This window comes from Nerophis ophidion, linkage group LG02, assembly GCF_033978795.1.
Source record: "Nerophis ophidion isolate RoL-2023_Sa linkage group LG02, RoL_Noph_v1.0, whole genome shotgun sequence".
NCBI lineage: Eukaryota > Metazoa > Chordata > Actinopteri > Syngnathiformes > Syngnathidae > Nerophis > Nerophis ophidion.
Window position 1 is genome coordinate 77959844 of NC_084612.1, and position 14257 is coordinate 77974100.

A 14257-nucleotide genomic window follows, 5' to 3' on the forward strand; every position below is an offset into this window, starting at 1 on the left:
ACAGGGGGCAGTGTGCTGTAAGTGTGTAGCATGTAAACAAGGTGTGCAAGCCATGCCGCGCACAAAATACAATCCAACCCCAACTGTAAAGAAAAATTTAAGAGGTAATTCCTTTAGAGGCCACACCTGCTGCCAATCAGCATAGGTCTATTCATGTTTTCACTCGAGCACTCCTCAGTGCTCCGTGATACTGTCGGGAAACCGCATGACTGCCGTTTTGTTACAAGAACCAGGAGAGGTGAGAGCAGGTAAGATGACTTTAATACTCATCAAAAAACAGAAAATAAAGCAGTCTAGCAAAATTGTTCCAAACATAGATTTATCATCGAGCTCTGAGGAGTGCTGGAGTGAACATAAATAAACAAATGTTGATTGGCAGCAGGTGTGGACCGACTGCCAATCAACGGCAAGTGAGGGGAAACAGCTCTCCGCGGAACAAACAGGAAATATTACAAAATAAGAGCATTGACGGGAAGTAAATACAAAAACCAGGAAAGAAACAGAAATGAAGTGAGGGATGGACACACAGGTGCAGACACACAAGGTAGACTGCAATCCTTTCACAGGAGCTCTAAACTCATTTCATGTAAGAAGGCTTTGAAGTTGAAGACTGGATTGTAGTTAATTCCAAGCCTTCGCTGCTTTCTTGCTCACTTCACCTCTTACTTTGGGGACCACAAGTTGCAGAACATTCATAGAACCCAGACCAGGACTTCTGTGTTTCTTTGTTAAAAGACTGGCTAGATAAGATGGAGTGATACCCGGAGTGGTTTTGCAGATGAACACACATCAGTGATGGAGGGGTGGAGCACATAAAGATGTTGGAGGAAACGTAGCGACATGATGTTCTAATGTTGTGCTTAATTTAGCAGCAGTAAAAATCCAGGGGTTTAATGACGTGTGTACAAGAAGAGCAACATTTGCATTTGAAATTATGCAAAATCGTGTGAAACTTGGTATAAATACGGCGTTTCTCTACCTCACAATAACAGCTGATGGATGCAATACTTTGTAAGCTTTCCTGGGGAGATATTGTCAACATTTAAATACAACTCATTCTGGAATTAAACATTTTTCCAGCTGGCTGACATCATTACTTCCTGGCTGTGAGAGAAAGTAGGAGAATGTGTGAGCTGCTGCCTTCTCTTCTTTACTTATGCAACAAGTAGAGATGTCAGATAATGGCTTTTTTGCTGATATTCCGATATTGTCCAACTCTTAATTACCGATTCCAATATCAACCGATACATACAGTCGTGGAATTAACTCATTAGGTCTAATTTTGTGGTGATGCCCCGCTGGATGCTTTCAACAATGTAAGAAGGTTTTCCAAAATAAATCAACTCAAGTTACGGAAAAAAATGCCAACATGACACTGCCATGTTTATTATTGAAGTCACAAAGTTTTTAACATGCCTCAAAACAGCAGCTTGGAATTAGGACATGCTCTCCCTGAGAGAGCATGAGGAGTTTTTGGGGGGCGGAGTGGTGTTGAGGTGAGGGAGGGGGGCCTGTATATTGTAGCGTCCCGGAAGAGTTAGTGCTGCAAGGGGTTGTGGGTATTTGTTGTTGTGTTTATGTTTTGTTACTTAGGGGATGTTCTCCCGAAATGTGTTTGTCATTCTCGTTTGGTGTGGGTTCACAGTGTGGCGAACATTTGTAACAGTGTTGGTGTTGTTTATACGGCCACCCTCAGTGTGACCTGTATGGACGTTGACCAAGTATGCTTGCATTCACTTGTGTGTGTGAAAAGCCGTAGATATTATGTGACTGGGCCGGCACGCAAAGGCAGTACCTTTAAGGTTTATTGGCGCTCTGTACTTCTCTCTACGTCCGTGTACACAGCCGCGTTTTAAAAAGTCATACATTCTACTTTTTGAAACAGATACAGATAATTTCCAACATTACATTTTAAGGCATTTATCGGCTGATGATATTGTCAGTCTTATATTATCGGACATCTCCAGTTGTGAACGTTCAAATAGAACTCAATCTGGAATTAGACATTTTTCAAGATGGCTGACATAATTTCTTCCTGGCTGTGAAAGAAAGTAGGAGAATGTGTGAGCTGCTGCCTGCTCTTCTTTACTTATATAACAAGTCTTTCAACTTTTTTTGGCCAAGCTTGTCCAACATGAGAAAATTGACTGTGTTCTCATTGTTTAAGGCAGTGGTTCTCAAACTTTTTTTGTCATCCCCCACTTTGGACAAGGGGGAGTTTTCAAGCCACAACAGAACGCTAATGCCAAGCTTAACATTTTCAAATGTATTGAACATCAAGTAACATTCGAGTCAGGGTTTCCCACACATTCATTTAGTTGTGGCGGCTCGCCATGAAAGAATTACGGCCGCCACAAATAAAAAATAATTTTTTTTTGCGGCTTTTGACTTGCTTGACCGCTCATAAAAGGAATGGGACTCTGTCTGTGAATGGAGCTTGTAGTTACATATGATATAAATATGTAAATATGATACAAATATGTACATAAAGTGTTGTAATTATATTCCAACTCCGCGTTCTTCTTGGTCATTGCCGCCGCAAGAATATAATAATAAAAAAATGTTTTTAAGTGAAATTCCCTCCCGTTCCTCGCGCCCCACCTGTCATGTCTCTGTTCCCCACAGGTGGGGGCCGCCCCACACTTTGAGAAACGCTGGTTTAAGGCAAGACAAGAAAGAACATTTCAGTGTCTTTGCTTGTGTTTGATGACAACTATTTGCATCATGGCCGCCAGCGAAAAAGAACCTATAAATTAGCCGCAGGGTTCAAGCGTAGGGAAAAAAGTAGTGGCTTATAGTCCTGAGTTTAGGGAATATATTTGATCTGCTAATGTAGTTCCGTTGTAGTTGGGGTGAATAAAAAAAGGCAGAATGCCGAATATCGGCGCCGATATTGTGTGGATGAGTAATAAATCAGATGTACAGTAACACGCACGCAATGTTTATGTTTGATTCCCTAACACGGCAAGGAGTGACCTGCTTTGCATGTAAAAAAATACGCTAAGTGATGTGCGTCTGGGTCTATTCTGGGTCTGGTTGCCAGGCTCCGGGTCCACTTTGAGGACGGCAGAATCCCCCCCGCAGTGTTGCTTACACGGCCCCCGCTAACCCGCCATCCACGCTCCGTGTGTCGTCCCACCCGGGATTCCCACTGAGTCGTCTCCGGGCCGTCAAGCCTCCGATATATGATGCTTCTCCCCCCCCCCCCCCCCCCCCCCAACAACCAGGTGCAGCAGCTCATGAAGGCGGCGAGAAGCGGAACCAAGGATGGGCTGGAGAAGACCAGAATAGCCGTCATGCGTAAAGTTTCCTTCCTCCAGCGGAAAGACACCATCGGTAATTTATTTCTCCGTTTATTTCTCCAACTTTTTACTTTCCTCTGCACCTGCGTGCCAAAGTCAACAATTCCCTGCCAGAGAGAGCACAGCGCCAACGTGGTTTTTGATCCCTATCCAATTCCATTTGGCTTATTTATGTGGCAACGAGCTCTCCAAACAACCTTTCATGTGAAGCAGCTTTGGCTTTTTAAGAGGAATTTAATGAAGGGTGTCCAAAGTGTGGTCCGGGGGCCATTTGCTGCACATTATAAAAATACTATTAAAATAGTGGAATTAAACGGTAAACAGGTGAAAAGCAACGGGAATTAGTTGCAATGTTGACTTTAAGAACTCAAAGCTGCCAGGCAAAACTGCCATTGTTTAAAAAAATAATAATGCATCAAAATCAATGATGTTATGAATTATTGACCTGTTAGAAGCGTCAATTACTTAACATCAAATATTCCACTTTGACATTTTTCGGGGGGAAATATTGCATATTTTGTGTTTGCCATAAAAAAGGTCATAAAACAAACAAAAAGAAAACATGAAACAATTATCTAAATTTATAATCCACTGATGGATTTTAAGTTGATCAAGAGTCTTAAGAATTTTAATTTTCCTGAAGGAACTCTCCTGAAGAATCAATAAAGTACTATCTATCTATCTATCTATCTATCTATCTATCTATCTATCTATCTATCTATCTATCTATCTATCTATCTATCTATCTATCTATCTATCTATCTATCTATCTATCTATCTATCTATCTATCTATCTATCTAAAGTGTTAAAAGTAAAAAAAAAAATATGTATGACTTGTTTTAACACTTTTGGATCCCTTTTGGATCTCCAAGAATTTTAGTGAAACTTAAAAAAATAATAATAAATCAAATTGATGTTATGAATTATTGATCTATTTAAGGCTGCAATCAAATTAAGGTAACATAACTACACATTTAACCCATGTGAGTATAGTAGATTTAAGCATAAAATAAAATAAACAAATGTAGAAACACACATTTTTACATTGGAGTTCAGGGTGCGCATCGTGCGGTCAATAATTGAGTGCTGCACGGAACTCTATCTAAAAAGATGATGGTCAAGTTGATTTAAGTCTTTGCATCTTACGGTTTTGTTATTTTATTCGTTGAGTGAATGATTTACAACAAAAAAAAAGAAGGAATTGTGCGTTGATACTGCATCAGTCTGCCGCCAGCCACAACCTTCGCAGATTGGAGTAGCGACAGCCAATCCAGGGGGTGCTTGAAGTCAGCTGACACATCATCTTAGTGTCATATGTGACTTGGGTTATGCCTGAATTGCTATTGCGCCATCAAGTGGACACTTTTAGAACAGCAGTTTCTTTAATTAAAAACGCAGCACATTTTTATATTTAGCAAACTCATCCGCTGGCGGGATTAAACCGTACGTTTAGCACCCCTGGTCTGAGAAGATTCAACATTTGCCTTTCAAAATATGGAAAATCTTATGAAAATTGATAAAAAGATGAAAAAAATAAATAATATTTTACATTTTTTTAAGTAGATTAAGAATCATTACACAATCATACAAATTGCGACTCATTAAAAAATAGATATTTTTTGACATTACTACTCTTTACTTGTCACTATCTGACCGAGGATGTCGTCGTGGCTTGTGCAGCCCTTTGAGACACTTGCGATTATGAGCTATACAAATAAACTTTGATTGATTGGATTGATTTTTTTCAATAGTAAATACTGGTATCGAATGTGTATCTGCTGATTAGGGCTGTGAATCTCTGGCTACCACTCGATTGGATTCAATTCTTTGGGGTAACCATTCGATTCAAAATCCATACTTTTGTAATAACATTGAACATCAAACTAGATACACAGCTCTGATACATTTCTATATTACTTAAAATAATACTGGTTCAGTTTGATAACATTCTACCTAAACATTTAATTAAGGACAGGACAGATTTTGGGGGGAAAAAATAGATTTTTTTTTATTCAATTAAGAATCGTTACACAATAAAAACATTTTTTGACCCCCTATTACTACTAACTTGCTATTTTTTGAATACTAAATACTGATATCTGTGCATCTTTGGATGTCTGTAAGTAAATATCGGCTGAAACGTCAAAATGCCAGATGTGGGTGGATCCCTCCTTTTTAGACAACATCCCTACTTCTTACGGTTGACAGCCATCCTTTTGTGTGTGTGTGTAACAGAAGAGGAGGACGACGCCGGCTACCTGGAAGTGGCGGTGTCAGATGCCAAGCACCCTCCCCCGCAGCTGAGCGCCATGCCAGAGGGTCTGAGCAGCCACCAGGTCGGGACTCCAACTTGATGTCGGTGTCCTCCTCTCAGTCACTGGCCGTGTTGTCTTTGCCAGGTTGTCCGCCGCCACGTCCTGGCCTCCGTCATCCAGAGCGAGCGCAGCTACCTGGAGTCCCTGCGCAGGATCCTGCAGGTGAGCCGTGCTGCGCTCGTACATTTCGCCATGCAGCCCGCTGAAAATAATAGAAAGCGCCACCCTACATAGCGACTGACCAGGTGGTCCAAGTTAGAATTGCCGCAAAACACATTTTAAGGTATTCACACTCTACTAAAACGGATAAGACACTCCTTAATTTGTCACGTTTCATGTGTCAGGTACACTGTGAGGAGCGAGGCCATCGCAGCAGGCACAAAACATTAAAACAACGTTGAGAACTTGTTGAATTAGGTCCCGACGTTGAGCAACTCAAACCTAACTTTGAAACAACATTAATTTTTTACGACGTTTAATCAATGTCAGGTTATGACGTGTATTTGACCGTTGAAATTTGGTCATTTCTCAACCAATATTCTACAACACAAATACAACATTGAAACAACATGCTTTTTCACAACCTTTAATCAATGTTGGTTTGATCGTTGAAATTTGATAGTTTTCCTCCCAATATTTCTACAACACAAACATTGAAACATGCTTTTTGACAACGTTTATTCAATGTAAGGTTCTGAGGTTGATTTAACATCGAATTTTGGTCATTTGCTAACAACCAATATTCTCCAACACAAACATAACGTTGAAACAATTTTTTTTTTGGGCGTTTAATCAATGTTGAAATGTGATTATTTCCCAACCAATATTCTACAACACAAATACAACATTGAAACAACGTGCTTTTTGACGACGTTTAATCGATGTCAGCTTGTGACGTTGATTTGACCGTTGAAATTTGGTCATTTTCCAACCAATATTTCTACAACACAAATACAACATTGAAACAACATTTTTTTGGACAACTTTTATTCAATGTTGGGTTCTGAGGTTGATTTAACATTGAATTTTGGTCATTTACCAACAACCAATATTCTACAACACAAATACAACATTGAAACAACCTGCTTTTTCCCAACGTTTAATCAATGTTGGGTTCTGACGTTGGTTTGATCGTTGAAATTTGATAGTTTTCCTCCCAATATTTCTACAACACAAACATTGAAACATGCTTTTTGACAACGTTTATTAAATGTAAGGTTCTGAGGTTGATTTAACATTGAATTTTGGTCATTTGCTAACAACCAATATTCTACAACACAAACATAACGTTGAAACTATTTTTTTTTTTTTTTGGTGTTTAATCAATGTTGAAATTTGCTAATTTCCCAACCAATATTCTACAACACAAATACAACGTGCTTTGTGCCATTTATTCAATGATGGGTTCTGCTCGTTGATTTTACGTTGAATTAGGTATTTTCCCAACCAATATTCTACAACACAAATACAACGTTGAAACAACGTGCTTTTTGACGACGTTTAATCAATGTCAGCTTTTGACGTTGATTCGAACGTTGAAATTTGATAGTTTTCCTCCCAATATTTCTACAACACAAACATTGAAACATGCTTTTTGACAACGTTTATTCAATGTAAGGTTCTGAGGTTGATTTAACATCGAATTTTGGTCATTTGCTAACAACCAATATTCTACAACACAAACATAACGTTGAAACAATTTTTTTTGGGGGCGTTTAATCAATGTTGAAATGTGATTATTTCCCAACCAATATTCTACAACACAAATACAACATTGAAACAACGTGCTTTTTGACGACGTTTAATCGATGTCAGCTTGTGACGTTGATTTGACCGTTGAAATTTGGTAATTTTCCAACCAATATTTCTACAACACAAATACAACATTGAAACAACATTTTTTTGGACAACTTTTATTCAATGTTGGGTTCTGAGGTTGATTTAACATTGAATTTTGGTCATTTACCAACAACCAATATTCTACAACATTGAAACAACCTGCTTTTTCCCAACGTTTAATCAATGTTGGGTTCTGACGTTGGTTTGATCGTTGAAATTTGATAGTTTTCCTCCCAATATTTCTACAACACAAACATTGAAACATGCTTTTTGACAACGTTTATTAAATGTAAGGTTCTGAGGTTGATTTAACATTGAATTTTGGTCATTTGCTAACAACCAATATTCTACAACACAAACATAACGTTGAAACTATTTTTTTTTTTTTTTGGCGTTTAATCAATGTTGAAATTTGCTAATTTCCCAACCAATATTCTACAACACAAATACAACGTGCTTTGTGCCATTTATTCAATGATGGGTTCTGCTCGTTGATTTTACGTTGAATTAGGTATTTTCCCAACCAATATTCTACAACACAAATACAACGTTGAAACAACGTGCTTTTTGACGACGTTTAATCAATGTCAGCTTTTGACGTTGATTTGAACGTTGAAATTTGATAGTTTTCCTCCCAATATTTCTACAACACAAACATTGAAACATGCTTTTTGACAACGTTTATTCAATGTAAGGTTCTGAGGTTGATTTAACATCGAATTTTGGTCATTTGCTAACAACCAATATTCTACAACACAAACATAACGTTGAAACTATTTTTTTTTTGGGCGTTTAATCAATGTTGAAATGTGATTATTTCCCAACCAATATTCTACAACACAAATACAACGTTGAAACAACCTGCTTTTTGACGACGTTTAATCGATGTCAGCTTGTGATGTTGATTTGACCGTTGAAATTTGGTCATTTTCCAACCAATATTTCTACAACACAAATACAACATTGAAACAACATTTTTTTGGACAACTTTTATTCAATGTTGGGTTCTGAGGTTGATTTAACATTGAATTTTGGTCATTTACCAACAACCAATATTCTACAACACAAATACAACATTGAAACAACCTGCTTTTTCCCAACGTTTAATCAATGTTGGGTTCTGACGTTGGTTTGATCGTTGAAATTTGATAGTTTTTCTACAACACAAACATTGAAACATGCTTTTTGACAACGTTTATTAAATGTAAGGTTCTGAGGTTGATTTAACATTGAATTTTGGTCATTTGCTAACAACCAATATTCTACAACACAAACATAACGTTGAAACTATTTTTTTTTTTTTTTTGGCGTTTAATCAATGTTGAAATTTGATAATTTCCCAACCAATATTCTACAACACAAATACAACGTGCTTTGTGCCATTTATTCAATGATGGGTTCTGCTCGTTGATTTTACGTTGAAATAGGTATTTTCCCAACCATTATTCTACAACACAAATACAACGTTGAAACAACGTGCTTTTTGACGACGTTTAATCAATGTCAGCTTTTGACGTTGATTTGAACGTTGAAATTTGGTCATTTTCCTCCCAATATTTCTACAACACAAACATTGAAACATGCTTTTTGACAACGTTTATTCAATGTAAGGTTCTGAGGTTGATTTAACATCGAATTTTGGTCATTTGCTAACAACCAATATTCTACAACACAAACATAACGTTGAAACTATTTTTTTTTTTTGGCGTTTAATCGATGTTGAAATTTGATAATTTCCCAACCAATATTCTACAACACAAATACAACGTTGAAACAACGTGCTTTTTGACGACGTTTATTCAATGTTGGGTTCTGACATTGGTTTGATGGTTGAAATTTGATAGTTTTTCTCCCAATATTTCTACAACACAAACATTGAAACAACATGCTTTTTGACAACTTTTATTCACTGTTGGGTTCTGAGGTTGATTTAACATTGAATTTTGGTCATTTACCAACAACCAATATTCTACAACACAAACACAACGTTGAAACAACGTGCTTGATTTGATCGTTGAAATTTGGTCATTTTCCAACCAATATTCTACAACACAAATACAACATGCTTTCTGACAACATTTATTCAATGTTGGGTTCTGACGTCGATTTGAGCGTGGAATGTTGGTAATTTCCCAACCAACAACCTGGATCTAATGTTAGACATCAACCTTAGCTCAATTTACCAACACAATTATGCAACGTTGCTTCAAAGTCAGTTGTAAAGGACATGTACCGTATTCTTCGGAGTATAAGTCGCACTAGCCCAAATATGCATAATAAAGAAGGAAAAAAACATACCGTATTTCCTTGAATTTCCGCCGGGGTGCTAATTAATTTAAAACCTCTTCTCACTTCTGCGCTTACCAAAGGCATGCGGTAAAAGTAAGCATGCGCTAATGATTTTAAAACCTCTTCAATCAATCAATCAATGTTTATTTATATAGCCCCAAATCACAAATGTCTCAAAGGACTGCACAAATCATTACGACTACGACATCCTCGGAAGAACCCACAAAAGGGCAAGGAAAACTCACACCCAGTGGGCAGGGAGAATTCACATCCAGTGGGACGCCAGTGACAATGCTGACTATGAGAAACCTTGGAGAGGACCTCAGATGTGTGCAACCCCCCCCCCCCCCTCTAGGGGACCGAAAGCAATGGATGTGGAGCGGGTCTAACATGATACTGGGAAAGTTCAATCCATAGTGGCTCCAACACAGCGGCGAGAGTTCAGTTCAAAGCGGATCCAAGACAGAAACCATCCCAAGTGGAGGTGGATCAGCAGCGTAGAGATGTCCCCAACCGATACACAGGCAAGCGGTCCATCCTGGGTCTCGACTCTGGACAGCCAGTACTTCATCCATGGTCATCGGACCGGACCCCCTCCACAAGGGAGGGGGGGACATAAGAGAAAAAAGAAAAGAAGCGGCAGATCAACTGGTCTAAAAAGGAGGTCTATTTAAAGGCTAGAGTATACAGATGAGTTTTAAGGTGAGACTTAAATGCTTCTACAGAGGTAGCATCTTCTCACTCCGGCACTTACCAAAGGCATGCAGTAAAAATTTGAGTGTGATGTAAGGATACCATCATGAAAAGCACATTTAATAAAAAATAACCTTATTATGGTCTTCCCTTTACTTATAAATATAGTCCATGCCAGCTCCTTCTGATCAAAAGCATTTTTGATCAGAAAAATACATTTTTGGGGGAAATTTGTTTGCTAAAATCCAACAGCAAGAATAGACATTTGAAAGGCAATTTAAAATAAATAAAGAATAGTGTAGGTTATATGAGGCATAAATAACCAACTGCTATGTTAACCTAACATATTATGGTAAGAGTCATTCAAATAACTATAACATATAGAACATGCTATACCTTTACCAAACTATCTCTCACTCCTAATCCATAATTTCCATGAAATCTTATACGTCTAGTCTCTTACGTCAATGAGCTTGATATTTTACGGTAATGTGTTAATTTCACACATAAGTCGCCCCAGAGTATAAGTCGCACCCCCGGCCAAACTATGAAAAAAACTGCGACTTATAGTCTGAAAAATACGGTACGTATAACCAATGTCCTGTGTCTGAGTCCCCCTCCTGCTGTGCTGTAACATTCCTGCAAGCAGCTAATCGATCAACTTCAATGTCCAAATCCCCACAAATACGTCAACATGAGCTTGTGTTTAAAAGAGTTGACAGGTGTGTTAGTGTGGCGTGTGTTACTTAAAGGTCGCAAACGGCAGCTTCACGTCTCAACGCTCACACTTGAGACAAACAAGACGAGGAGATGGCCGTGCGCGTCTACCTGGAAAATGTGTCTTGTCACACTGTCAAGCCGAGTAGACACAGCGAGCCCGCAAGCCCAATTAGACATTGACGTTCTTCCTCGCCTGTCGGCCAATCACACACCTGGTTGCCTTGGAACGGCTTTTTAGGGGGGAAAAGCGAACATAAAAAAGGGCCACGTTATGTCCGCTTGGTGTACACAAACATGCAGCTGACAGGCCCGCTCTTGGAGGAGGCCTTGTCAACATCTCACTGACTTCACTTTTACCGTAGTTTTCCGACCATAGGGCGCATCGCATTAACGGGGTCATGCTATGATTTTATTAATTTTTTTTACATGTAAAAGACTTCCTTGTGGTCATGTATCTTTGCTCCAAATGCTCCAAATAATGTTTTAAAGACCGCGTTCTCACCGTCTCATCATGCGTTTTGCTCCCTCATCTTTTTTGTACCCGTAGTTTTTAGCGCTTCCATGGCGGGTTGTTGTGTTTAGACCAGATCTTCCTCCAATTTAAGTTGCTGGTCAATCCCAAGTTCTTTTGATGACACATATGCTGAGTTTAAATGATCACCCAAAACAGAGTAGGTATTTTGCAATTTATCCCAAAGCTTTGGAGAGACCAAGCTAAAAACACATTCAAATCGCATCGCCTAGTTGATCTAACATTCAAACGGGACGAGACTACTTCTTGAATCCACAAACAGCCCCCACCCTCTCCAGATGGGGCATACAGGTTCATTGTTCAACTAAAGATAAGATATTTAGGGAGTACTTCAACTTCCTCCATTCCAAAGCTGCAAGGTTAACACACACAGTTTACTTGCGGACAAACAGAAAGAGAACAAATAGAAAAACACTAGCTGTTTTCAAGTATGACTATGGATATAAAGAAATAACTGTTAAATATGGATATATGTAGATATCTATCTCCGTCAGGGTCTACTGAGAGATAGAATTGAGAACTGTACGCTACTTTGTATTAGAAATGGCACCAGCAGAGGATGAATGCCCCACAACAAGAGGATAGAGAAAAATAAGTTATTTTTGGACAACAATGGCGGACTCACGCAAATTTTCATGACCTATGCAGATCCCAATTATACATCAGCAGGTACCAGAAGGTAAGTAAAGTTGGTTTTGCATTATATTTCGAAAGAAAACACCAGATAATGTCTCCTAATGGGTGCCATTCTGGGGTCCTTATACACACACCATAAAAATACAGTATTTTGAAGCACAGTACGTCTGATTATGGTAGTTGTAATGCTCCGACAATCCATCAAGCGGTGCGTCTTCGTAGCTTCCCAAAGTCGCACTAAAGCATTTTGACAGATTTTAGAGCCGTGTGTAATTTTCTATATTCTTAATGAAACCTCAAAGTCTTTGGCTTGCTTGCAAACCTGTACTTGCTAGCGTCATTTAATGAGTAAGCATCAACCTGCAGTCCAAACGTATCTCTCATGTGGGAATGCCATCTACTGTTCACACATATCATTACACCATGTACCAAATAAAATTGCTTTAGGGTCAGTAAGCACAACCAGAATAAATATACACATTAAGGATTTTAAGTGCGCTGTACAGTCTGAAAAATACGGTACGTTTTACTGTGCTTTCACTTTCACTTTCAAAGTTTTAATTAATTGCTACTAGTGAGCAGGAAATAACTGGACTCCTGGATCAGCATTTTCTGTATTGCAGCTAGTCTAATTAAAGGTGTTTTTTAAAGGTGCCTTATCTTTGATACTCTACATTTTGACTACAATTTGACTTAAACTAAGATACTTTTTTGTCAATCATCTTTTTAGTTAGAGTTCTGTGCAGCGCTTGCAATTGGTTGAATGCACAATGTGCACCCTGAACTCCATTGTAAAAGTTTGTTTCTACATTTGTTTGTTCTATTGTTCTATATGCTTAAATCTAGTATGTTCACAATGGTTACATTTGTAAGTATGTTACTTTTATTTCGGCTATGGTGTCATTACGATAATTGTTTTGTTTATATTATAATTATATTATTTGAATGATGATAAATTAATGTGTTGTGGCAGTTGCGGATTTCACCAATGCGGCGGTTGCTTTTCCAAACATTCTTAATGGTGAGATGCTAACATGAAACTCTTGAACAGGAAGTGCTTAAAAATGAATGGCTTTGTAAAAACAGAGTCTAAGTTTGTTGTGTTCTTCAGGGTGTTTTTCAATCTGCACCATTTTTTTTCCTCAGAATTTTTAACTAACTAAAAATAGTTTTAGTTATATTGTAAAACTTACAAACGTTGCTCGGAGTGATGAGTGAAGAATCTATATAAGTAGGAACGCTATGGACGGCCGGAAGAGGGAAGGAACAGCACTTCTACTTCCAGTTCAAAGCTTTAAACAGCAGGAATTCAGCTGCAGTGAGCCCACTCGACCAAAATGTGGCGCCATAGCACAAACACATCATTTCAGTATCTTTGCTTGTGTTTAGTGAGTAAGAATTGTTTTAGTTATATTGTAGAACTTACAAACGTTGCTTGGAGTGATGAAGAATCTTTTCAAGCAGAAACGCTGTTGACTAATATTTCCGCTGTAAAGCACAAAGTACATTTTTAACCGGCAGCACCTCGCTCAACAAATGGCGCCGTAGCACAAACGACAACACACCTTTTCAGTGTCATATGGAAACTATTTGTCGAATACAAAACTTTACGGCGGTTAGCGGAGAAAATTCCATTAATTAGCTGCACCGTTTCACAAGCCGCAGGGTTCAAAGCGTTGGAACAAAACAAAGCCTCCGAGGCAGAAGTGTCTCTAGAACAGGGGTCACCAACGCGGTGCCCGTGGGCACCAGGTTGCCCGTAAGGACCAGATGAGTCGCCCGCTGGCCTCAAATAGCAGCACTTACCAGTGAGCTGCCTCTATTTTTTAAATGTTATTTATTTACTAGCAAGCTGGTCTCGATTTGCTCGACATTTTTAATTCTAAGAGAGACAAAAGAAAATATTTAGAAGACTTGGTCTTCACTTGTT

The 14257-nt window shown here is 38.6% G+C and overlaps 1 protein-coding gene across 4 annotated transcripts in view; it reads left to right on the plus strand.

Annotated features, from left to right (window-relative positions):
* Nucleotides 1-14257, plus strand: part of arhgef10la (Rho guanine nucleotide exchange factor (GEF) 10-like a) — a 254732-nt gene that overhangs the window by 65716 nt on the left and 174759 nt on the right. For all 4 annotated transcript variants that reach the window (XM_061892200.1, XM_061892202.1, XM_061892203.1 and 1 more), the window contains 3 exons: nucleotides 3228-3336; nucleotides 5539-5639; nucleotides 5703-5780. In XM_061892200.1, the coding sequence (XP_061748184.1) occupies nucleotides 3228-3336; nucleotides 5539-5639; nucleotides 5703-5780 (288 nt within the window). The remainder of the gene's footprint in view (nucleotides 1-3227; nucleotides 3337-5538; nucleotides 5640-5702; nucleotides 5781-14257) is intronic.